The sequence below is a fragment of the Oryx dammah genome, unplaced genomic scaffold (genome assembly GCF_014754425.2).
Source record: "Oryx dammah isolate SB20612 unplaced genomic scaffold, SCBI_Odam_1.1 HiC_scaffold_21, whole genome shotgun sequence".
In the NCBI taxonomy this organism is placed as follows: Eukaryota; Metazoa; Chordata; class Mammalia; order Artiodactyla; family Bovidae; genus Oryx; species Oryx dammah.
The window spans coordinates 18,967,167-18,994,671 of NW_024070205.1; the positions used below are offsets into that span (position 1 = coordinate 18,967,167).

General features: G+C 35.4%; 1 protein-coding gene across 1 annotated transcript in view; it reads right to left on the reverse strand.

The window, feature by feature from the left end:
• XPR1 (xenotropic and polytropic retrovirus receptor 1) overlaps positions 1-27,505 on the reverse strand; it is a 211,118-nt gene that overhangs the window by 38,522 nt on the left and 145,091 nt on the right. The window contains exons 4-10 of the mRNA XM_040263861.1: positions 23,020-23,243; positions 18,774-18,923; positions 18,422-18,505; positions 15,715-15,796; positions 7,308-7,498; positions 6,963-7,142; positions 1,352-1,523 (exon numbers count right to left, since the gene is read on the reverse strand). Of these exons, the coding sequence (XP_040119795.1) occupies positions 1,352-1,523; positions 6,963-7,142; positions 7,308-7,498; positions 15,715-15,796; positions 18,422-18,505; positions 18,774-18,923; positions 23,020-23,243 (1,083 nt within the window). The remainder of the gene's footprint in view (positions 1-1,351; positions 1,524-6,962; positions 7,143-7,307; positions 7,499-15,714; positions 15,797-18,421; positions 18,506-18,773; positions 18,924-23,019; positions 23,244-27,505) is intronic.

Genomic DNA, 27,505 nt, shown 5'->3' on the forward strand with positions numbered 1-27,505 from the left:
CATATACTGTAACCATTAGGAAGTCTTTAAGAGCAAGGAACCTGCTTTTCAGAATCATTTTCTTCTTTGCAACTATTATATTAAACTTTTTAGCGATCAGTAAGCTGAAGAGGGAAGGTGAAACACACGGTGGGAACTAATAAAAATCTGCCCACTCAGATTTACAGTTTTGTAATCTATGCCTTTGTGTGCGTGCTCAGTCGTGTCCAACTCTTTCTGACCACAGACTGTAGCCTGGCCAGCTCCTCTGTCCATGGGATTGTCCAGGCAAGAATATTGGAGTGGGTCGCCGTTTCCTTCTCCAGAGGAGCTTCCCAGCCCAGGGGCTGAACCCAGGTCTCCTGCATTGGCAGGCAGATTGTTTACTGTTGGAGCCATCTGGGAAGGCCCCTTTGTAATCAGCTTTGTATAGTTTTACTACACTCCTTCTCTGGAGGAGTGTAGTAAAACTGTAAGACAATTAGAAGTTGAGTACACTAATCAAAGAGGAAAAAAATTAGTGAGCTCTGTAATCTGAAACATCTGAAAACCCTACAAATATCACTGTTGATGACAGTCAGTTCTATGAACTCCAAACCCCTACAACATACCCACTATAGGGTGTTCACACTTATTCTTTGAAACAAACAAAACAGACAACAACAGCAACAATAACAAAAAAACAAAAGGCAGAGTTTACATTTTTAAAATGAGAAGAACAGAGTCGGTAAATCAATTTTCTTCCAATTCTGGAAATGTATCATAGTGGCTCAGCATACAACAGAGCTGTGATTTGCTGGAAGTTAATGAAAATCTGTGTTGGCACTGGCATCACTGACTTTTACTAGTCAGTTGTTACATATCTGTCTAAATTTGGTCTTTATCATTAAGGCAAAATTCCCCAATAACTAGAATACCTGGCATAAGCTACAGTAAGAGTGACAAAAAAGAGCCAAAAGAAAAACAAGGTCTCCAATAAGAACTAAAAAACAAAACAATCTCTAATGTCTTGCTCAAAGCACTTCATCTAATTTCTAAATAATAATTATTTTTGATCACTGTAAAGCAATACTGTGATGGCAACTGTTGACAATAGAGCATCTGTGATATAATTACCAATGTACTAGAAGTTTTTTAGTTTTAGAATTCTTTAAATGTAAGTTGTAAATCTCCTGGCAAATGAGTGGCTAAAATTATAATATATAATTTAAGAGCCAACTTATATCAGATAAAGATATTGCTAAACAGTGCCAAGTACATTTAATTAAGTTTGTAATATTATTGGATGAGCTTAAATTTCTCAGTTATCATTCCCAATATTTCTTGGTTTACACTGGCAGTTCAGTAGTGTGGATGCACATTCATAACCTACCTTGTGAGTCTTTTGGCAACAGGCCCTCACTGTCCTCCCATTTGAGCTCAAAGCTGTAGAAGCAGATCATATATTCCAGGTCCATCAGTATCACTGACAGGCTGTTCAGCTGATCGGCCAGCCAGAAATCAGCAAAGCCTACCTTATGGAAGGGGGCTGTAAATACTCGAAACTAGGAGAAAGAAAAAAATCAGAAAACACAGAAACAAGAAAATTCATATTAAATTTATCTAATTTGTGTCTGACTCTGCAGCATGATTTAATTGACAAAATGGAAACCAATGAACCAATCACAAACACAGGGACCTGGCAACAACAGTTAGGTTCAAAATTAGTAATGAAAAGAATGAGTTGAATAGATCACTAAGAAAGAAATTAAAAGGGTGGGGCGGGGGGAAGGCAGGAAAAGCAAGAGTCAAAAAACAGAAAGCAGAGAGGTGGGAAGAGCCGAAGTTGAAAGCAGAGAGAACGGCAGAAATGCACTGAGAGGACATTTACCATTAAGGTCTAAGATAAATTTGCTGGAGACCCATGTGCTTTGATTATTTCTGGAATATTCTCCCATCTTAGCTAACTGAATACAAAGCTCTTCTTTGCCTACAAAAGGTAAGAAGGGAAGGACAGTACTTCGGCTGAAGTATGTCTCATTCCCTAACCAATGTCACTTTCATTTAATTTCATTTCACTAGCGCCATGGCAATGATCATATCTGTCTTGAAATTATGTCACAAAAATCAGCCCACACCCCACTATTATGAAAACAATGATAAATAAATTCAGGTTATATGTCTTGAACACTAATCCATGCTGCATATTTTTCTCATGATGCATTTCTTATAATCCTTTAACTATAACAAATTCTATGTGCTAGGTGTTATTCATATCCCCAATTTTACAGAAGATAATGCCTTCTAACCCTATTTTCCGGAAGCCTGTTTACCACTGCAAAGGAAAATCCTGGCATCGCAGAGGGAGGAGTTAGATACTTATCACCAGAAAGAGGCTCAAACTGTACCAGCTTGCCTTGAAAGGCCTTGAGTGAAGTGAAGATGGGAGGAAGGCAGCTTTCCTTCTTACCCTGTTAGACCCTTTCTATCTCACAAAGGTGAAATGAACTCCTAAAACAAGGAATTCTAAGCAACTGTTTTGAGAAAATGAGTCTACAGCTCCCCTGCCATAGAAGTATTTACTAGACATATCCAGCCTGGGAGACTATGGCCCTCTTCTCTCAGACTTGGCTGGTTCTTTCTATCCTTTCTCTAAATAATTTGTTTGATTATTTCAGTGAAACAATAAACAGTTTTGTTACAAATCAATCCTGGGTGACAGCTATCCTGGAGCTTTAAAAATTAGAGCAGGGGTCTGCAGGACACAATATAGGCTTTAAAACATAACTTTCTGGAGCTGACATATTTTGAGTCCATGGTTCAATCTTTTCATCACTTGCTTACTCTTTCAGTAAGCCAGAAAAGATATTATCATCTGCAACCATAAGCTCCAGATACAGCAAACTTTTTTTTTTTTTTTTGCAGGGTAGGGTCAGATAGGAGGTGTTAGGGATTGAGACGTTAATCACTTATGCACAGAGGTTCTGGCACCAGTTTGTATAATATTTTAAGAAACTCTAGGTATAGAATGGATTTAAAGGATTCCAAGAGAGAGAAACAGGAGAACAAGTTATGACCTGACACCAAAGGATCAGGAAGTCTAACTCAGTCTCTCTAGTCATGGACTTTCGTGAAACTTCGTGGACTTTTGTGAAACTGGTAGCCTAGAGCAAATTTCTCATTTCTCACTGACATGAGACAGACTACCACTACTGTCACAACCCGCCAAACCTAGCCTTATAACCTGGCTATTAGAGAAAACCTCTGTAAGAGCAGAAGAGTAGGAGAGTGTATTAAATAAGAAAGAAACAGAGGGATGGACTGGAAAAGAGTAAAATAAAACAGAAACTGAGAGGAAGGGAAAATTTACAGAAGGGAGAAGATGAAAAAATAAAGGAGGGAGTGGTTTTGTATAAGAGAACCAATGAACTTAATCGTAGTCATTCAGGCATTTAACAAAGATTCATTAAGTATTTATTATGAATTATTTATTTATTATTATTTATTATTTATTTATTCATTAAGTATTTATTATGTCAGGCATTGTGAAGGTACTGAATAAATAAAACATGGCCTGTACCACCCACAATCCCTTTGGGCAAATAAACACCAAAAGAAATACTGACAGCACCATGTAGTAACTGCTATTACAGACAGGCAAACGAAATACCCCAGAAATATTTAAAAAGAAGTGAGCAAGTAGTTTGGTCAGAAGTGTAGTGAGCAGAGATGAAGATAAAAATAAATAGAACATACTTAATTCCCTGATAAGTCAGGCCTTAAACATGGTCAAATTCATCTTAGATTTACCCAAATTCCCCCTTTTAAGTGAGAATTCTCCTTCCTTTCTTATTTTGGCTAAGGTCTTTCAACTTCTACTTTGCTTTGATTTTAATTAAAATAACTGAGAAACTGTATTAAGAAAGCTAGAAAAAATCTGGATATCTGATGTTTACCCACATACACAAAAAGGCCACTAATTAGTTACTACAAAGAATATATGTTAACATCATCTTCAAATTAATGTAGACAAATAGTTAAGGAGATAAAGTCTTAATTTCTACTTAATAAGATTCCATTAGTTGATCCAACAATCAAAGTTAAACATCTTACATAAAATGACTACCAGGTCTGTTAAATGGTAGTGTTTAAAAACACAGGTTATGGAGCCAGAATGCCTGAGCTTACATCCCATCTCCATTACATCCTGGCTGCATGACCTTATTTACGTTCTTTGAACTTTAGGTTTCCTCATTATAAAATGTGGCTTAGTAGTAGTTCCAATCTCATGGTTTATTAAAAAGAATAAAATAATTGATGAGGAGGGCATGGCAACCCACTCCAGTATTCCTGCCTGGAGAATCCCATGGACAGAGGAACCTGACAGGCTCTATAGTCCATGGGGTCACAAAGAGTCAGACACAACTGAGCAGCTAACACACACAATATAATTGATACACATAAAAATGCCAAGACAATGCATTATTAAATGAGAACATTTCTGTATTTATACCAGAGATATGTGTAAAAATTTTATTATACAACTAAAGAAAATATTAGAAAAACCAATTCCAAAATAATATAGGAAAATACTCTAAAAACTTTATGCAGCCTTCTATAAGTTGATATTTTTGTTTGGAAAATCTGAGGCATTTTTTTATGTTTCCTAATTGGATGACAGAGGGCAAATACAGATCTGGATAGAGGATAAATGAACTGATGAATGCAAAGAAACTGTATTAATTTGACATACAATACTAATATCAAAACTCAAGAACTTTTTTATAGCATCTATTGGGGAGAGGAATAACATATCAATTCAAATTAAAATATGAATATAAATGGTGCCCAGTGCCTACCACTATGGGCCAGGTGACATGTTCTTTTTCCACGAAAAATTGAAGAAATAGAAAGGGAAATGTAGTTTACTTTAGGATGAAGCTTTCAAAACAGCTGTTATCAGGGAAATTTAACTACAGTAGAAACATTCTTGTTAATTCACTAGAAATAAATCTAAGGGCAAATTTTCTCAGTGAGATTTGAATTAAAAATAAGTCAATAGGTCAATTAATATTAAAATAATCTATAAATAATATTTTTTACTATTTACAATTATTACAAATACAACAAACAACAATGCTTCTTTCTGCATGTCACTGCTTCTGACAGTATATTTTACTATTCTCTTATTTCTTCTAATATTACTGCCAACCTATTCCATCAACAAGTTCATTTATTAACACACAACAGATGCACAGATAAATATCTACTCAATGGGGAATCATTCTGCTAATAAGAATAACTGGTCATGCATGAATCATAGCAGCTTCCTATTTACACAAAGAAGGATGCACTGGGGAAATGCTCACTTAGCACATAATGTACAAAACTATACTATTTTGTTATTGTAATGATGCAATCATATTAACACCTGAATTTTCTAAGTCTTCCAAATCTCATCTGAGATAACTTTATAGAGATTTTGTAATAATTTAGGAAGGAAAAATAGGTGTTTATAATTTTGAAGTTATTTCCTTGTAACCAGAAGAATATTACATTTTTATGAAAATAACACAAAATTCAGAAATAAAATGACAACCTCAAAATAACAAAGGTAATGTAATATTGTTGTAGTAACTGGAAATGATTTATTTTTAGTACAAATTTCAAAAGAGAAAAAAAAATGGCCCAATTTTTGTCTTAAAAAAAAATTCTCTAAAAAGCATGTTTTCCTAGACGATGACAAAACACATTAAAGGGGATGATGATATGACTTATTATACACCTCAACAGCTAAGTCCCACACTCAGAATACAAACTTAAAATTAGGCCCAGTGGTGCTAATATTTAAAGGGAATAATTTGCTATTTAGTTATTTATATTCAATAAAGTTTGTGGAAAAGAGGGAGACTCTTAATTTGTGATATACAAATAAATGAACAATCAACTGGGGAGAAGAAAAATCAAGATCTGGGCCATTTTCTTTTCCATATTGCTATAAATACTTACTTATATTGGAACATAGGTTGCTTTTAATTTGTTTAGTGCTTACTATGTTTTTTTAAGAGAAAGGTCATATTTTATATCTTTAGATTTAAAAAATTTAGTTAATGCTATATGCAAAGAGTATATTGCTAAGCACAACAACAAAAATTCTGCTAACCCTAAGGGGCATACAAAAGGAAAAAGAAATAAAAATTATAGTTTTCAAGGCAGTATTACAAGGTTAAAAAAAAGTGAGACAGTAACTGGGAACTTTGAAAGTTTGTGGAAACTGGTCAATTACTAATTTTCACTCTACTATTAGCTGTATTTTATAATCTATGAAATAATTATATTAAAACATTCTCAACTGATTTTCAAAACAGAGATGGTTAAATTTGAGAGTAAGCAGGAGTTCCTTTCCAGGGCAATCTTTACAATATCCCTAAATGTATAATATATCTACCATTTTTGCAGGAAATTTCATATCCTAATGCTAAGACTGCTTGATTTTGAGATTAAGAAATAGGTAAAATGGAATTTAAACAGTTAATTTCTCAAACTAAACTTAGAGATCTAACAAGATAATCCTACTGCTTTTAGAGACCCAATACTCCACAAATAAAAATATTTGACTACTTATGGTAATTTAACAGGTATATAATAGTTTAAGCACCTTAAAAAAAGGAAACAAAGTTCTGTATGTTATCACAGTTGATTAAATAATCTGTATAGTAATTATGAATTATTATCACTTTCCAAAATCACTAATATCTCGACAGTACTCCATTATGGAGGGAAAAAAAATGCATGAGTGCTTTTCTTGGGGCCACTGTATTGCACAACATCAAGTGTACCAGTTACACTGTGTTCTTTGCTCCTGGAGCTGGGCTACCACTCATTTAAACTACAATGTGAACATGTCTTCTAAAGTTGGGCAATACAGGAGTTTTGTTTTCATTCTGGAGAAAGCCAATGATCAATATATCACTCTACAAATGATACAAAATTTCTAGACTTACCAGCAGTTTAAGCAGCCAAAACCGGGATTTATAATAGAAAGTTTTGGTGGGGTTGATGAGAAAGAAAACCATAAATCCATAAAGGGCAAGTGGGTACACATATGTGGGGATGACACTAATTGGAGCAAAGAAGCATGCCAGAAGGCTCAGGCACCACAATATCCCAAGGAATCCAGCAATCTGATAAAGGATGGGAAAGACAAAAACAACGAAAATTATTTTTATTTTTACCATTACAGAGAAAATCTTTAATAAAACAAAGATAAGAAAAATGGTTTAATTATTATCAACAATCCCCTTCAAAAAGAAAATAGAGTTTACTATTATTATATCTGGTTTGATTACCTCAAAGAGATGCTGATGAGACAAATTGCTTCTTGGATTAAGTTCAAAGATGAGCACATGATTTACTCCAGCCTGTCTCCAACCATACGTGTTGATGCCCAGTAGAAAAAGGAATTCAATCAGAAGAAAGCCACCCCGATAGATTCTTATCAAGGGCCATATATTTCTACCTGTTTCAAGTTTAAATATAGCTGAAAGAATATCAATTAACTGGTTAGTCAGGAAATCTGCAACATGTCCTTTAACTGTCTTTTCTCTTCTCAATGACATAGCCCTGGCAGAGGAATTTTTAATATTCAAAATGTGATCCTAGGTTATTTCAAGAGCCTGATAAATTTGCTTAAAGGTTCTTCTCTTCATTTTACTCTGCAAAATTCTACTAGAATAATTTTCCGGAAAATTTGACTTTCAGCCTTAGAACCATCAGCTCAGCCGAGAATTTCTGGCATGACAAAACTTCTTTGGCTTTGGTTTGGCCATCATTGAGCTGGATATAGTAATATCTACCTAAGAGTTACTATGAAAATTATAAGAAACAGTATACAATAAAGCAATGTGAAAGATGAAATATCATATAAATGACAACAATATTTATAGAATGTTTATTTACTACATCCTAAGCATTGTACCTTTACATATAACAATTTATCTAATCTTCACAATGGCTCTGTGAGTTATAAACTATTATCTCCATTTGACTGACAAGGAAACTACAGCACAGAGAAGTTAAATAATTTGCTCAGGGTTACCAAGCTAGTATACGGCAGTGCCAGGATTTTAACTCAGTTTTGCTCCAAAGCCCAAACTCTTAAATTACTACATTCAACTGTCCATATGCCCATACAAATGTTCAGTATCACTACTATCCTATAGCTCTCCAATAATTATAATGTTCAAACATGTGAGCCTCACGATTCAAGTTCTTCACAATCTGATCTCCAACTCACTTCTCCCAAACTTATCCCATAATGCCCCTAAATTAATTCTTATCACCTGATAAATTTTATTTTGTTTGAACAAATTCACTTTTCATATCTACTTAAGTTGTTCCCTGTACTTAAAACGGCCTTGTTCCTTCTTTTGACCAATTCTATTTCTACATTATTTAAAAGTCAGATTCTCATCTGTTCATAAATTGACTGAATCAATATGTTTCACTTTGAGCCTATGTGCCAAAAATTTCAATTTGGCAACCAATTTCTCAATTTTACAAATAACTATAAAATTTACTCTTAGTACTCACTTGAAATTTTATACTTGGAGTCAAATATTATAGGCCAGATTTCAAATCCTAAATTTACTAGGGCATATTTAATTTTTCTAACTCTCAGTTTCCTTGTTGGTCAATGGGGGAGAATATCTATTCTCATCAGTTTGTAAAGAAGATTAAATCTGGACAACATAAATGGCTAAAACAATGTTTGGCCCATTATGAATATTCAGTATGTATCAGTTTCTTTTTCCTTTTACGCGATGAAAATTCATGTTTTCATTAATTTGACAAATGTTTATGGGGTGCCCATTATGTATGACACAATTCTAAAACCTGGAGATTCAATAACGAGCAACAGACAAAATAACTGTCTTCAGGAAAGTTCTATTCTATGTAATATCAGATAAGAATTTTGAAGAAAAAGGTAAAGGGATAGACTGTTAGGTGTATTTTAGGTAGGGTGGTTGGAAGAAGATATTTGCAGGAATCTTAAGGAAACAAAGATTGGGTTGTGTGAAGGAAATAGAGACTGACTCATGTGAAGGAAATAAAGACTAACTTGTGTAAGTATTTGGAGGAACGGAGGCTCCAAGTAGAGGAAAGGACAAAGAACCCTAAGATATGTATAAGCCTCGTGTAGCCCAGGAACAGGAAGAAGACCAGGGCCACTGTGACTGGAATGAATGAGAGGTAAAGTGGCAAAAAGTTACCTAAAGGCATATGAGGTAGGATTTGCTGTACTTTGTCAAGATTTAAGCTTTTACTCAGATGTATGAAGCCAATCTAAGGTTTTGCATATAAGTGATACAACCAGACTAATAATTTTAAAGGGGCTACTCTGTCATGTGAAGAACAGATTGCAAAGGAATAAGTATGCTAACAAGAAGATTAGTTAGGTGGTTAAAAAAATGTTTTTAATGTGTATATAGTTTTATATACTGATTCCCACAAGAACACATAAGAACACATATACATTACAATATTCAGGAAACAAAAATAAGTACAAATCCCAAAGAATATACAGTTAAACTATCAGAATTAATAAATGCAGCAATATTGCAGTCTACGAGATCAACACACAAAATTCAGTTGCCCTTACATACACCAGCAAAGAACAATCAAATGAAATTAAGAAAATAATTTCAATTACAAGAGCAAACAAAAGAATAAAACATCAAGGAATAAATCTAACCAAGGAGGTGAAAGACTTGGACACTGAAAACTACAAAACACTGCTGAAAGAAATCCCATATTCATGGACTGGAAGATGCAATACTGTTCAAATGGCAATGTTACTCAAGCTACTTTACAGATTCAATACAATCTGTATCAAAATTCTAATGGCTCTTTTTTTCTTTTGGTACTCAAATTCATATGGAATTATAAGAGGTCCCCAGATAACAGCCATAACAATACTGAATAAAAATGGTGGAGGACTCACAATTCACAATTTCAAATTTTACTCCCAAATAGTACTGGTGTAAACACAGACATACAGACAAATGAAATACAGTGAGAGCTCAGAAAAAAAATTTATACATCTATGGTTGACTGATTTTCAACAAGAAAGCCAAGACTATTCAATGAAAAAGAATATTCCACTCCAGTACTCTTGCCTGGAAATCCCATGGACAGAGGAGCCTGGTGGGCTGCCGTTCATAGGGTCGCGAAGAGTCGGACATGATTGAGCAACTTCACTTTCACTTCAACAAATAGTACAGTCACAATTGGTTATTCACCAACTGGTTATTCACATGCAAAAGAATGAAGTTGACCCCATTTTTCATAGCATGTACAAAAATTAGTTCAAAGTGGATGAATGAGCTTAGAAGAAAATATATGGGTAAACTTGTAGAACTTTGGTTGGATTCACCAATGGCTTCTTAGATATGACATCAAAAGCATGAGTAACACAACATCAAAAACAGATAAACTGGACTTCATCAAAATTAAAAAATTTGTATATCAAAGGACATTATCAAGAAAAGAAAAAGATAATCTAAAAAATGGGAGAAAGTACTTGCAAATTATGTATCTGATAAGGGTCTAGTATCCAGAATATATAAAGAACTCTAGCAAATTAGCAATAAGAAGACAACTCAATTAAAAAATGGACAAAGGACTTGGACAGATATTTTTCCAAAGAAAATATACAAACAGCCAATAAGCAAATGAAAAGATGTTCAATATGATTAGTCACTGAAAGTGAAAGAAACAGTTAGCTGCTCAGTTGTGTCTGACTCTTTATGACCCCATGGACTGTAGCCTACCACGCTCCTCTGTCCATGGACTCCTCCAGGCAAGAATACTGGAGTGGTAGCCACTTCCTTCTCCAGGGGCTCTTTCTGACTCAGGGAATCAAACTTGGGTCTCCTGCATTGCAGTCAGACTCTTTACTGTCTGAGCCACCAAAATGACTTGAACAGACATTTTTCCAAAGAAAATACATAAACAGCCAAAAACACATGAAAAGATGCTTAATATCATTAGTCATTAGAAAAATGCAAATCAAAACCATATAAGTATACTACTTCAAACCCTCTAGGATGGCTATAATTAAAAAACAAAAATAAAACAAAACAGGAAATTCCCAAGTACTGATGAGAATGTGGAGAAAACAGAATCCTCATAAATCACTGCTGGAAACAGAAAATGGTGGAGCCTCTGTAGAAAATAATTTGGTGGCACCTCAGAAGGTTAAAAAGCATTATCATATAATTAAGCAATTCCACTCCTAGATATATATTCAAAAAATTTAAAACTGGTACCCAAACAAATCCATGTATACACGTGTTCAAAGCAGCAAAATTCACATTAGCCAAAAGGGAGAAACAACCCAGAATAGCATATACTAAATTCAGTTTTGGTAGATACTGCCAAGCAGTTCTCCAAAATACTATACCCATTTACATTCACTCACTTTAATATCTTCATGGTATTCCATTGTATAGAAATAATGTCATATATATTTTTTTAAACAGTTCCTGATAGACATCTGAGACATTCTTAGAATTTTGCTGTTATAAACAAAATGGCAATGAATACCCTCCTTTCATACACGTCTTTGCACTCAGGTACAAGTATGTTTATAAGATAAACTTATAGGAATAATATGTTTAATCAAACTGATTGTATTATAAATTTTTTATATATACTGCCAAATTTCTAAAGAGACTGCAACAATTAATACTCTTACCACTAGTATGAAAGTGCTTGCTATTTCACACTCATACGCACTTAAAAAAATTTTTTTTATTGGAGCATAGTTGACATAAAACATTGTGTTACTTTCTGCTATACAGCAAAGCGAATCAGTCATACATATATTCATTCTTTTTTAGATTCTTTTCTCATATAGGTTACTAGAGAGTACTGAATAGTTCCTTGTGCTATACAGTAGGTCTTTATTAGTTATCTATTTTATATAATAGTAGTGTGTATATGTCAATCTCAATTTTCCAATTTATCCTTCTCTCCCATCCCCCCCAGTAACCATAAGATTTTTACATGTATAACTTTTTCTGTTTCATAAATAATTTTGTTTATACAATTTTTTTAGATTCCACATGTAAGTGGTATCATATGATATTTGTCCTTCTTTGTCTGACTTACTTCACTCAGTATGACAATCTCTAGGTCCATCCCTATTGCTGCAAATGGCATTATTTCATTCTTTTTTATGGCTGAGTAATATTGAAAAGCAGAGACATTACTTTGCCAACAAAGGTCCATCTAGTCAAGGCTATGGTTTTTCCAGTAGTCAGGAATGGATATGAGACTTGGACTGTGAAGAAAGCTGAGCGCTGAAGAACTGATGCTTTTGAACTGTGGTGTTGGAGAAGACTCTTGAGAGTCCCTTGGACTGCAAGGAGATCCAACCAGTCCATTCTGAAGGAGATCAGCCCTGTCTGTTCTTTGGAAGGAATGATGCTAAAGCTGAAACTCCAGTACTTTGGCCACCTCATGCAAAGAGTTGATTCATTGGAAAAGACTCTGATGCTGGGAGGGATTGGGGGCAGGAGGAAAAGGGGACAACAGAGGATGAGATGGCTGGATGGCATCACGGACTTGATGGACTTGAGTCTGAGTGAACTCCGGGAGTTGGTGATGGACAGGGAGGCCAGGCATGTTGCGATTCATGGGGTCACAAAGAGTCGGACACAACTGAGCGACTGAACTGAACTGAACTGAATATTCCATTGTATATATGTACCACATCTTCTTTACCTATTCCTCTTGTCAATGAACATTTAGGCTGCTTCCATGTCTTGGCTATTGTAAATAGTGCTGCAACGAACACTGAGGTACATGTACCTTTTTGAATTATGGTTTTCTCCAGGTTTATGCCCAGGAGTGGGACTGCTAGGTCATATGGTAGCTCTATTTTTAGTTTTTAAGCAACTTCCATACTGTTCTCCATAGTGGTTTACCAATTTACATTCCCACCAACAGTGTAGAAGGTTTCCCTCATGTACTTTTAATGGTTAAACTCTTAACTCTGTTCAACCAAAAAGTGAAATGTGACATAGTATTATTATATCAATTAAGTATAGATTACTAGGAAACTACAAGAAAAAAGTTTAAAAAAAATCTGAGCAGGTAACTTTTCATCTTCATAACACTAACTATTTGGAATATGTGAGTTTCAGACAAATTACTAAATATTAGGTCATGTTCCCTTGAGGAACTACAGCAATTATGCACAATATTTTTTTTATGTCAATGTTTGAAAAAAGAATCATGCTTGTACATGCATTACTACTGCTGAGTTTCTCTCTCAGTTCTCAACTCTCTTTTAAGCAACCGCTGGGAGATAAATAAGGATAGACAGCTGGCTTTAACTGTATTTATCTCACAGACACACAAAGATTAAACAAAGAAGGGTTCTGAGGGGAGAGAACATAAATGTACAATACTAAATGCATAAAGCACACATTAGAAAACAAGTCAGACTGTCTCACAAGAACACAGGCTACGTATATGAAAGAAAACAAATCCCCAACGTGTCCCTGAATTTAAGAAAACGTTTCAATTCATTCACATAAGAAGAATAAGTTTATTTATCTATTCTTATGTCTTATTTAATGATGGTAATAATGGTAACACCATGCTCATCTTGGAAAGGAAAGAAAAAATTTCACACACAGATGAGTAAGCTTTTTCCTGTAGAAAGAACAACTTCCATCTCATATGACATATCATATTGATATAGTACTTCATACCTATAAATGCTTTCTTATTCCTCTTAGCTGATGTCTATGAACTGGTTTCAAGGTATCTTTTCATTTGTATCATCTAATACTCTTCTTCGCCTTAGGTGAATTTACCACTTCTCTCCTTTAAAACTTATTCCCTCCTCTTATGCTTCACCCTCTAGAACAGCCAACTAAATCTCTGCTCATCTGTCTCTTTCTGTTGGAATGCCTTTTATTCCATCAATACCCAGGATAAATACCATTTCTTTCATAAAGTCTTCCCTGAAGCTCTCATTTGAAAGTAATCACTTGTTCTCTTGACCTGTTTAGAAAATACTTTCTATTTTGTAGTGTATTATTATTGTTTTAATGTCTCAGTCTCCCTTATGTAACAATAAGCTTCATGAGGGAAGTAATTCTCTTGTTTTTCTTAAGACTCAAGATAGCAAGCCTAATCATAGATATACAAAATTTACTTGTTGAATGAATTCTAATACAACGCTGTAAATTTAAGGTATTAAACTCATTTAACAAGTGAGGAAATTGCTTCAGAGAACTTAAGTGATGTCCTTAAAGCCAATTAACAAATTAATAATTAACAAATAGTTGAGCTGGGACTGCAACCCAGGCAAGGCCTTTTGAAAATAAGTCCGTGTGTTTTCCATAACAGTTAGCTTGATAATCAATCTAGGACTAAGTTCTTTTTTATTGTAGCATTTCCATACAGTCTATGTAAGTAAACTGCATTCATCCCTAAAGATACAGAACTAGATTTAACCAGCATTGGGAAAAAAAAAAAAGCCACAAAAAGACACTGGTAACTATAAGGAGGCAAGAGTGGTTGCATAGAGACAAGTTCAGAAGATTGCTGCAGTATACTGAACAAATGGTTGTTTAGACAAGGATGGTATTGGTGGGGGTGGACAGATTCAGAACTTTTTTGAGGACAGGGTAACAGGATTTGGTGATGGATTGGAGATGAGTATGGGGGAAAAGGTTAAAAGTTTTTGGCTTGAGAAACTGGTGAGAGGTGATGCTATATGGAAGAGAAAGCATATTTAGTCATTAAAAAAATTTGTCCATCTAAGTTTAAGATGATTATTAGACATCTAAGTAGCCAATGAGATATCATTTCAGAGGAAAAAGTATATAAACTTGGGAGTTATGAGCATACAGATGATATTTTAGCCATAGGCCTGAATAAGATCACCTAGCTAGAAAATGCATGTAGAAAGAGAAAGAGTTGAACATTAAACTCAGAGGTACTCCCCAATATTTAGATGCCAAAAGTAAAGAATAAGTAGCAAAAGAGACTGGGAAAAAACTGCCAGTGAAGTTTAATAAGAAAACCAGCAGAGTGTGGTTTCCCAACAAAATCAACTGAAGAAAAGGTTTCAAGGAGTGATCTACAATGTCAAATGCTGTTGAGAGGTAAGTCAAATTCTGCTGGGTGGTTTAGTAAGATTATGCCTTCCTTGTTGTATCATTTCTTGACATTGGGAATGCACTTGTCTCCATCAATTCCTCCTACCTCTTTATAATTTTTAAATTCTATAGAATAGAATATTATATAACCAAGTTTTAAAAAATCATATGCAAAGTAATTATAAATAAGTTCTAGAAATGATGCGAGAGAGTCTCCAGAAAGCAAAGTTAATGAGCTTATTTAGTGCATAAATTTTGTAATATTTATTTACTCTCATCTGTGATCAAGGGAGCTGAGGTTCCTGATAACTGAATCCTGAAAATGATGGAGAATAGTCATAAACTAGCAATGTTTAAAGGGGTAACTATATGCAAAAGGAAAAACGAGCCAAAATAACCAACCAATATCCACTCTCCCATTATTTATACAAATAAAAGACTTAACCCTGACAGATTTCTCCTTCAGTAGCTTTGGCAGTTGGGTGGTAGCTTTGTTAGAGGGACAAAATATGACATAAGCAGATCAGTAAGAATAATTTAAAATTTAAAATAATTCAAAATTTAAACTACTCACCGGCAAGCACAAGAGTAATATTCAATACAATGAATATTCCACAAAATAGGCCAACTCTAAAAGTAGTCCATGCTGGTGCAGGCTGTAGAGAGAGGGAAATGGCATTTTGAGTACAGGGCAAAATACTGAATACATTTAAGCATATAGTATAATAAAATTAGTACTACAGGCCTCAAAGTCCTACAGAGAAAACAGAAATATTTTATGATGGGAATTTTCATAAATCCGAGCTGTAGAATCATCATTATCCAATAATATTAGAACTGAGTTGAGTTGCCTGTTTAATTTATAGAAATACGTGTCACTGCTGCGATTCATGGGGCCGCAAAGAGTCGGACACGACTGAGCGACTGAACTAACTAAATAAAATTAAGATCTAAAACATCAAATTATATAAACACTGAGTTTCCTCATAAAAAAGATTTTAGTGCAATTTCATTTTCATAATGCATATATCTTTAAATTCAGGAAGTCAGTATTACTCAATTAGAGTTCACATATTTGGTACTATATAATTAGGGACAATGGTTTTGGACACGACTGAGCGACTGAACTGACTAAATAAAGAAAATTAAGATCTAAAACATCAAATTATATAAACACTGAGTTTCCTCATAAAAAAGATTTTAGTGCAATTTCATTTTCATAATGCATATATCTTTAAATTCAGGAAGTCAGTATTACTCAATTAGAGTTCACATATTTGGTACTATATAATTAGGGACAATGGTAAAAATAAGAATACTCATTTCCGAGTATTTACAGTATTAAACCAGAGTAACTTCAAGTGAATTTGTAAATATATACCAGAGATTCTCAACTGAATGGCATTTCAGAATATCACTTCATAAGTGAAAGTGAAGTTGCTCAGTTGTGTCAGACTCTTGGTGACCTCATAGACTGTAGCCTACCGGGTTCCACTGTCCATGGGATTTTCCCGGCAGAATACTGGAGTGGGTTGCCATTTCCTTCTCCAGGAGATCTTCCCGACCCAGGGACTGAACCCTGTCTCCCACATTGTAGGCAGATGCTTTACCATCTGAGCCGCCAGGGAAGTCCCATTTTTTGGTGTAAGAAAGCCAATTGCTCTAGCACCATTCGTTGAAAAGATGATCCTCTCTCCAGTGAAGTACCTTTGCATCTTCATTGACAATTGATTGTTCATATATTTATTGGTCTATTTTTGGACTCTTTATTTTATTCCATTAATCTATTTGCCTATCCTGACACTAATAACACACTGTCCTGATTACTGTAGCTTTAGTATTGATACCACGTAGTGTTAATCCTTCAACTTAAGTTGTTTCAAAGTTGTTTTGGCTCTTTGTGGTCCTTTGTAATATCACATAAATTTTTAAATTTGCTTAGTAGTTATTTTTAAAAGGTCTGTTGAGATTTTGAGTTTGTTTGTGATGTATCTATGAATCAACTTAGGAAGAAGTAATATTTTTAAAATACTTGGTTTTCTAATTTCTCTCACATCTGTCTTAATTTTTCTCCATCATGTTTCAGTTTTCAATGTAAAAGTCTTGCACATCTTCTGTCATATTTATCCCTAAATATCTATATATTGATCTTGTAATCATCAACCTTGCTAATGAACTCACTAATTAGTGCATGTAGCTGTTCTATAGATCCACTGGATTTTCTATATACGTCCTCATGTCATCAGCAAAACAAAAAAAACAAAACAAATCCACCAGTTTTACTTCTCTCTTTCTCATCTAACTGTCTTTAATTTCTTTTGCTTACCATACGGCACTAGCCCTAACCTCCAGAACAATGCTAAATAAAACTGCTAAGAATGAATACACTTTTTTGTTCCCAGTTAGGGAGAAAGCATTCAATGTTTCACATTAAGTACATCAGTTTTAGGTTTTCCATAAACACCTTTAACAGGGATGAAGAAGCTCTTTTTATTATTGACTTCCATCCCATTCTGGTCAGAAAACACATGTTCTATGATTTAAATCCTTTTAAATTTATTAAGATTTAGTTTATGACACAAAAGATATCACTTAAAGTGTTTTTTTGGTATAACTGCTATGTAGATATCATTTAACAGATGCTTTTTTATGCATAACTATTCCATTTTGGATGAAAGTATGTAGTAGCCCAGAATATCTTGACCCCCCCCACTTTCATATCATCTAATAAATATCTCATCTTAATTATTTGCTCAGATGAAGTTAGCATGTCAGAATAAACAAGAGCAGTAGTACAGGGTAAGAAGAGAAAGGTCAGAAGACATTACAATTTATTATGAAGTGAAATCTGGCATCGGATTTTTTTAAATGAGAATAACAGTAGTAATAAGTACTCACAAACTTTGGGTGAAACATTTTTTAAAGTAATGAAACCAGTACATTTTATCACCTAACAGACTGTGTGTGTGTGTGTGTGTGTGTGTGTGTGTGTGTGTGTGCGCACATGCTCAGTCAGGTCCAACTCTTTGGAGTCCCATGGACCATAGCCCGACAGGCTCCTCTGTCCATGGAATTTTCCAGGCAAGAATACTGGAGTGGGTTGCCATTTCCTACTTCAGGGGATCTTCCTGACCCAGGGAGTGAACCCTGATCTCTTGCTTCTCCTGCATTGGTAAGTGGATTCTTTACCACTAGCGCCACCTGGGAAGCCCCCTAACAGACTGCGCTGATTATTAAATAGATCACATGAACCAACTGAACAACTGCAAACAAATACTAACCTGAGCAGCTCCCAAAGGGGGAACACGTAAACGCTTCATAGCTTTTTGTCTGTCACCATCTTCAAGTTCATTGGTCACTACAGCCTAAAAGACACATTGTTAAATATGTATGCAGGTTATACTAAACTTGAGTAATGCATCAATAATTCTGAACCATTTATATTAATATATATGGTATTCTGATATACTCTTGGTGAATATATACTGAATAAAGCAAAAGAAAAATCATGAGTAAGAATATATATATTTAAAGCAACTAACAACAAAAGGAGAATAAAAAAGGAATTACTTCATTTAAAATAAGACTTTCAAGTTGTCGAAAACATGTGGTATATAAGTGAGATGACTGTACCTCAGTTTCAGAGATGAGCTGGTTGATTTTCTTGCATGTATAAAATGGGGCTACTTCTACATGAGCCACTCGCCAATCTGCTCCACGAGATGTTTCCAGGATCTTGTCATGCTTTTTAAGGATTTTTCGGAACCCTGTAAAATTCAGATTCTACAGAAAGAAATAAGAAACACTACTATAATTTCCACCACTACAAGAGAAAATGAAAAACAATAAGCACTTTGCACTGACTGAGATGAATGAAGATTGAGCACCAAGGGAAATGGCAATGCTTTTATAAAAGCATTTATTATAAAAAAATAAGACTCTTCTTTCTTATTTCATTTATTCATTTCAAGGTAGTATGCTATTAGTAATACAAAGGAACTCTAGATTATGAATCCTATTATTTTTATTTCTTGTAAATTAATGGAAGTCCTAAATTCAGAACTGTGGTATTAGAGAAGACTCTTGAGAGTCCCTTGGACTGCAAGGAGGTCCAATCAGTCCATTCTAAAGGAGATCAGCCCTGGGATTTCTTTGGAAGGAATGATGCTAAAACTGAAACTCCAGTACTTTGGCCACCTCATGTGAAGAGTTGACTCATTGGAAAAGACTCTGATGTTGGGAGGGATTGGGGGCAGGAGGAAAAGGGGACAACAGAGCATGAGATGGCTGGATGGCATCACCGACTCGATGGACGTGAGTTTGAGTGAACTCTGGGAGTTGGTGATGGACAGTGAGGCCTGGCGTGCTGGGATTCATGGGGTCGCAAAGAGTCAGACACGACTGAGCGACTGAACTGAACTGAAGTGAAATTCAAAAAATCTTCATCTCCATTTTCCTATGTACAACTCTTCAAAATAGCTAATATATATTATTTTGCTTCTTTGATCAAAATAATATATTCATAAAATATTCTGGATATATCATGAACTGCCGGGGGCCAGCGTAAGGAACTCCGCCCATGGCAAAGGTCATGAGGAAGGAGGCTTGGCATACGCAAAGGCGTGATCAAGCCTCAGGAAACCCCCTGTTCCCGAGCATCTAATCCCAAAACCAGAGTCTGTTTTATGCTCTCACCTACACCTCTGACTTTACGGGGGGCTCTCCCCAATAACCATTTCTCTCGGAGGAGGAGTTAACTTGCAGCTCCAAGGCAATAAAAATTCCTGGGCATGACAAGAGTGTTTCAGCTTACAGACTCCTCTGAAGGTTATCTAGCCCGCCTGTATAGGTTCGTCCGGCCACATGTGATTGTTTACAGCCTCCCAACCTGAGAGGCACAAGATGTTTTAGACTTACTAAAGGCAGATTCTTTTGGGGAGTTAGAAATTATTAGTATAGTGGGTTGGTTAGGAATTATATTGGTGAAGGGTTTTTTATTTGTTGTGCCAATAACTGCTGCTAATTCCCTACCCTGGGTGGGACAAGGGTGTCTCAGGTCAAACCTCTCTGCTGGCAAACTAGCTTGTGTGACAGGATTATCCATACTCCTGCCACTACACACAGGATTGTTTACTACCTCTCAACCATAAACAGCACAGAGAGTTTTGGAGTATTTTGAGAGTCTTAATTAGCATAGGGCTTTCCTCATTGTTGAGTCAATGACTGCCGCCAGGCCTCCATATCCTTAGGGACCTAGGAATATATTAATCAATGTATTTGGAATACAGAAAAGGAAATATAGTAGTTTTTAAGGTTAGCAATACTAGACTTTTTGAGTTAATGAATTTTCTCTTTTGTAATAGATCACTGTACTTTGTTATAAATCACTGTGTCCTTGCTATGTAAAGCTGTAACTTTATCACTATCTTAAGACTAAATAGATCTTAAGGGGAACATTGGTGAAAGGATTTTCATTTGTTGGGCTGATGTTTGCTGCTAAATCTCCATATTCCCTGCCCTTATAATGAATATAACTAACATATAGGAGAAATAAGTATTAACCTTTAAGCATATAGGAGAACTAAGTATTAACCTTTAAGATTAATCCTGTTAACCCTGGGTTAAATAAATTCCTTTCTTGATTGTAACTCACTACACCCTCACCCTATAGGAATACAACTTTATTTGGAGGGTGGTGCCTGGTTTAAGAAAAAAAAAAACACCCTTGGAAAAAATAAGTTTTTTGGTTATCAGAAAGAAAGGATCATAAAATGTCAGCAGGTCTCATGGCCAGAAGATGATGTAAAATCCCTAAGACCTTTTTATGTGAAGCACCTGATTTTGATAAAGGTCAGGACTGCTGTCCCCCACATGACTCTGTATTCATCCCTATGTGTAACAAAAGGTATATATAAGCAAACCCAAAAATAAAGAAATCTGATCAGTTTCCAGAAAGACTGATTCCCCCATGTCGCTTCTTTCTTGCTCCCCGTTTCTCTGGCTGAATTCCCATCTGGAGCATGGATGCTATTTTCCACATAAACCAAGTTATTCAGCCTCTTTTTCTCCACTAATTTTCCTACTACACTATCCGTTTCTAATCTCTCTATATATCTGTAATTAAAAATGTATTTTTCCAAGGATGCCAACTCTGTCCCCACCTTCGAATCACCCTGGATCCACCGGGGCTGGACCCTGGCAATGAACTGAATACATTTATTAGTTCTTCGCTTTTTAAAGAACTGGTATAGCTATTCATCTCCCCCCTACTCTGCAAACATGTATGAACAAGCATGGAAAATGGACTATCATCTACGTCTCTTAACTTTTATTTTGTTGTCATACATTCTGTTTGGGGATGGGTATGCAAAGAGCCAGTGGAAAAGAAGTGATCATATTTATAGGGTTTTGCTGATAATGGGTAGGAACTTGTACTTTTCCTCCATTTCAACAACATTATAATACTATACTTTTCTATGTTCTCAAATTCTATTGTTCTTTGATCAACAGACAAAAAAGCACAAAATCGTGGATTTGCAAGTTTCTTTAAAACAGATCTCCCAAATTTCCTCATCATATATCCCCATTAGTAAAAAACAAAAAAACAAACAAACAAAAAAAAACAGAGCAGTCACTCTAAATTAGGTTTGCCATGCTTGCTGGTTTGTTAGTACTTGTTTTTCATACTCCCCTTGGTGAGGATATCCCATGATTTGAAGACTGGTTACAATACATTTTCCTTTCTCCTCATTTGCAAAATAAATGTATTCTTACAGTATAGATAGTCTCAAAGGATAAAAGATAGATAAGAACTTTTATAAACAATTATTTTTCCAGAAGCTTTTTAAAATAATGACCCAAAACAAAAACTTACGGCAAAATTAATAAAAGAAAATTTAGTAAGAGTACTTCCCCATAACAGTAAGCATAATTAATAAAATATGAAATGTTAAAGAAAGCAGAATTATGAAAGGGAAAGATGGAAATAAATACATGCATTAAGGACTTAACATTACTGTAGATATGACACTATAATTACATTTTTTAATTCCAATATTTATCCATGGTAATATTTTTATTATATAATCTTTATGATCTTAACTAGATTAGAAGTAATAGTGACAAGAATAAAATGGAAATACAACAGCACATAAGATCTCTTTAAAGATTTGGGAGATGCTTTTGCCTATTTAAATATTTATTATTGAACAAATAATCTGTTTTTCAATATGTTCTTTACAGATTTAACTATATGAACAAATCTATAAAGAATTACAAATGAATAAATGCCATGCATTTCTATAAGTTAGTATACATAGTAGCTCAACTTTTCAGACAGGGTTTTAAAAATTTCTTTTACAAGTTTTTTTTTTAATAGTCATATTGCAGATAATAAAACTGAAAGGGCTCTTAGTGGCAAGTTGAAAAGTCAGTATCTTTTACATTATTTGTGTTAGTTGCAGGAAAGTTAACTGTCCAGTTGCTTTTGTGGAAACTTTGCTATAGGTGGGGTTATAAATGTTCTTATGTAGCTAGCAGTGATTGGGTAGATATATGTTTCTTACTTCTACTCACTACTTAGAGATGCTTCTAAAAATAGGTAGCAGACTATTACTCTTTGAGTCAAGGGTTACTCATGAATACTGTATAAAAAGATGTGGGAAAAATGATCTTCAAAAACCTAAGCCTTGTTAACATTATTTTATTATCTCTGATATCTGATTTTAAGAATAAATGAAACTCCAGTAAGAATTGAAAGAATAACATGCTAAGAATTTCCCTTTTTGGACTGACACATTAGTATAGCTTAAGGTAATTCTGTTTATTATAATTTCTCAATCATTTAAAGGTCTATCCTCCATGGTAAGAGCTGAAGTACCTGATAGTTCTGCAGCAGGATAAGACTGAGGTAGAACTCGCTGAAGGCCAGTTTAAGGTCTTTAATATTCCTATGTTGGACACGTTCCTCGTGGGACAGGTGGAAGACTGGCTTTCTGCGTTGTCGCAGCGTGGTAACACCAGTGCTTTCTTTCTGCGCATCCAGTGATGATTGAAGCTCATTCTGAAGGGTAGCAAACCTGCGCTGAGCCTCTGCGAGCTTTTCTATAAGGAATAAAACAGAGCTGTCAGATCATCAAAATAAAAAAACTCGTAAAAGTTCTCACTGACTTCTGACTTTTTACTAATTAGTTTCCCTAAAATTTCTAGGGAAAAAATACTGCATTGTAATAGTTAGAAAGAGATAGGAAAAATATGTTTTAGTGTAATAGCCTCCTTTCATTCTAGCCCACTCTTTACCCCCTGCAAAACCTCAAGTGTACTCTTTCTTTATACAGATAAAGATTGATGACACAAATTTAAGAGCTGCTAAGAGTGAGACTTCACAGAGGATGAGATGGCTGGATGCCATCACCGACTCGATGGACACGAGTCTAGGTGAACTCCAGGAGTTGGTGATGGACAGGGTGGCCTGGCGTGCTGCGATTCATGCGGTCGCAAAGAGTCAGACACGACTGAGCGACTGAACTGAACTGAAACTGTTTTCCAGATTACAAAGCAGCTTGTACCATTTTGTAGTCTCACTCTTCAGTTTGGTTCAGTTCAGTCGCTCAGTTGTGTCCGACTCTTTGCGACCCCATGAATCGCAGCACGCCAGGCCCCCTGTCCATCACCAACTCCTGGAGTTTACTCAAACTCACGTCCATCAAGTTGGTGATGCCATCCAGCCATCTCATCCTCTGCCCCATCCATCCCTTCTCCTCCTGCCCCCAATCCCTCCCAGCATCAGAGTCTTTTCCAATGAGTCAACTCTTCACATGAGGTGGCCAAAGTACTGCAGTTTCAGCTTTAGCATCAGTCCTTCCAATGAACACCAAGGACTGATCTCCTTCAGAATGGACTGGTTGGATCTCCTTGCAGTCCAAGGGGGTCAAAAAGTTAAAACATAGAGTTATCTTAAGATCCAGCAATGCCACTCCTAGTATATACCCAGGAAAACTGAAAATAAACATGCACACAAAAACTTGTACATATACACAAACTGGTATTCATAATAATCAAAAAGTGGAAACAACTCAAATGTCCTCTAACTGGTGAATGGTAAGAAAAATTTGGTATATGGATACAATGGAGTATTTGTGCAGCCATAAAGAATGAATTATTGCCATTTGCAGCAACATGAATGAACTGAGAGATTATTATAGCAAGTGAAGTAAGTCAGACAGAAAGGCAGCCAAAACATAATCTAGGAATCAGCAGGTGGAAGTAGGAGTAGCTCCTTTCTCTATTATATGAAATATCAATAACCTCAGATACACAGATTGATACCACCCTTACAGAAGAAAGCAAAAAAGAACTAAAGAGCCTCTTGATGAGTGACTGAACTGAACTGAATTTTTGCTTCCCAACCTGCAACTTGAGTTCTGCCTATTGGTTAGTTCTCAAAGGGAAATTCTTCTTTCACAGGAGCACAACAATGGTTCTAATGAATTGGAAGGTGAGACTTCCATCTGGCCATTTTGGGCTCATGATACCACTGAACCAGAAAGCAAAGGTGTTTACTGGTTAAAGTGTTTCTGACTACCAAGGGGAACAGGTAACACAATAGTAGCAAGGAGGATTGTGTCTGCAACCCAGGATACTCTCTGGAACACATCCTAGGACTTTAATGATCAATAATAAAAGTTACTGAAATCTAAAGCAAAAAAAGACAGAATTACTGAGGATTCAGCCCCTTTAAGAATTAAAGTCTGGGTTATCCCACCCGGTAAAGAAGCCTCACCAGCTAAGATACTGGCTGAGGGCAAAGGAAATATGGAATGGGTAGTGGAAAAAGAAAATCATCAATATCAAATACCACTTCTTGACCTTCTTGTTCTGTCTTTTACATGTCTTGAATAGTCCTCTCTATCTCTTTGTGTTGCATTCTGAGTAACTACTTCAGCTCTATCTTCCAGTTTATAAATTCTCTCTTAAAGTCTACCCAATTCATAGTGTAAGCAATTTTATTATCATTTAAAAATTTCTAGTTGATTATTTTTAAAAGTCAGTTTTGATAGTTTCTACTCTGCTCATGGTTTTGATACACTCTTTTATGTTTATACCCATATTAAGTATATGCTTTATTTTGCATCTGAAAATTTTCATATTCTGTGTATCCTTTCACTGCTAAACTGTATTTCACCGTATGGATATACCACATTTTCTTTAGATATTCATCAGTTTGTGGACATTTGGATTGTTTTTAAGTCTTTTTAGGTCTCCCCTGGTGGCTCAGACAGTAAAGCATCTGCCTACAATGCAGGAGACCCGGGTTCAATTCCTGGGTCAGGAAGATCTCCTGGAGAAGGAAATGGCAACCCACTCCAGTATTTTTGCCTGGAAAATCCCATGGATGGAGGAGCCTGGTAGGCTACAGTCCATGGTGTTACAAAGAGTCAGATATGACTGAGTGACTTCACTTTAAGTCTTTTTACTACATAAATTATGCTGCTGTTAAGATTCACATACAAGTTTTGTGTGGACTATCATCTTCATCTTTGCAAATGTGGGCTCAATCCATGTTTGCTGCATGAAAGAATGGATATGTAGGAAAAAAGTTCTCTCTACGAATTCAAGTTCCTACACAGACATAAGGAAAAATAAAAACTTCAAGAGTTATTTTATTACTTTCTTTAAACTAGTGATTCTCTTTCTCAAGGACAAGACTATCTAGAAGAGCATATGCGGGAGAAAGCCTAGGTGGGAGTGTGGAGGGTAAAGCATCTGGAATTTGAAGAAAAATCAATATTACTACAGTTACGGGGTGAGAGCTCTAAACTTAACCAAAGGGGCACAGGTTTTAAAAGGATGAGAAACACTGCTTTTTTGACACCAAGTGTCCACATCTACTTTGTAATGATATCACCGTCTTCTAGACTCAGACCTCCAAAAAGCTTCAAAGTGTGAAAGTCGCTCAGTCATGGCCAACTCTTTGCTACCCAATGGATTGTAAACTTGCCGGGCTCCTCTGTCCATAGAATTCTACAGGCCAGAATTCCAGAGTGAGCTGTTCCCTTCTCCAGGAGATCTTCCCAACCCAGGGATTGAACCCAGGTGCATTACAAGTAGATTCTTTACCATCTGAGCCACCAGGGAAGCCCAAGAACACTACAGTAGGTAGCTTATCCCTTCTCCAGGAGATCTTCCCAACCCAGGAATTGAACCGGGGTCTCCTGCACTGTAGGCAGATTCTTTACCAGCTGAGCTAACCCAATGGAATAGCACAGAATCTAGAAAAAAGTATTACATATGCATATAAAATATATTTGGTTTATCAATAGTTATAAAAACTAAAAGTGAATATTCCTAAGCAATTTTATAAATACTGATGAAAATTGTCTACTTTGGCAATAAATTCCAATTTCTATTCATGCCTGTGAACCAAGTCACACTCTGAATAAGAACAGATTACTATTATATATGCTTATTCCATAACCTCTCATATAATAAAATATTTGATAAAAATTTCCAATAACCATTCAAGAACTTTCAAAGTGCCTGAATCCCCTCAAAGAGCTAAAAAAGAGGTTATCAAGATCTATTTTAGTTTTAATGAGATTTGTATACATATTTTTTACTTTTAGAAAAGTTGTTTTAGAAATACAAGGCATCTTCAAAATAGCAAAGCTATTATGTTGTTATGCAATTGAAGAATAATTCTTGATTAAATAAAATAAATGTCTTAGAACACTTTTATCATTTGTTTGTCTTTCAATATTATCATCTTGCAGATTCAATTTATGGATTTCACTGTTACCTGAGATACAAAGTAAGTTTATGAGAATGCTAACCTGTTGCAGATGTTCAGGTAATCTTGTTACATTACATGCAATTTTTGCACTGCTTTTACATGGAATTCTTACGACCTGAAATTCTTACAACCTCATATACTTAAGGCTAAAACCTCTATGTGTGAAAATAATATCCTATTCTTCCATTCTTTTCTCTCTAATCAATAGCACTAATTTTCTTACAACTCCAGCCTCAGCTGACCATCTGTTATCCTCCTTACCCCCAAATATGTTATGCACTTTAATGCATTATGCATCTGGATAGGTTTTTCCCTTTTCTTGGAACACTACACCAATTCTTCTCACAAAGCCATTCCCAAACACACTTCGCCAAAAGGATATGGCAAATGCCCACCCATTTTCTTTTTTTTTTTATTTTTTTAAATTTGTTTATTTATTTTTAATTTTTACTTTACAATTCTGTATTGGTTTTGGCATAGATTGACATGAATCCACCACAGGTGTACATGCGTTCCCAAACATGAACCCCCCTCCCACCCCCCTCCCCACAACATCTCTCTGGGTCATCCCCGC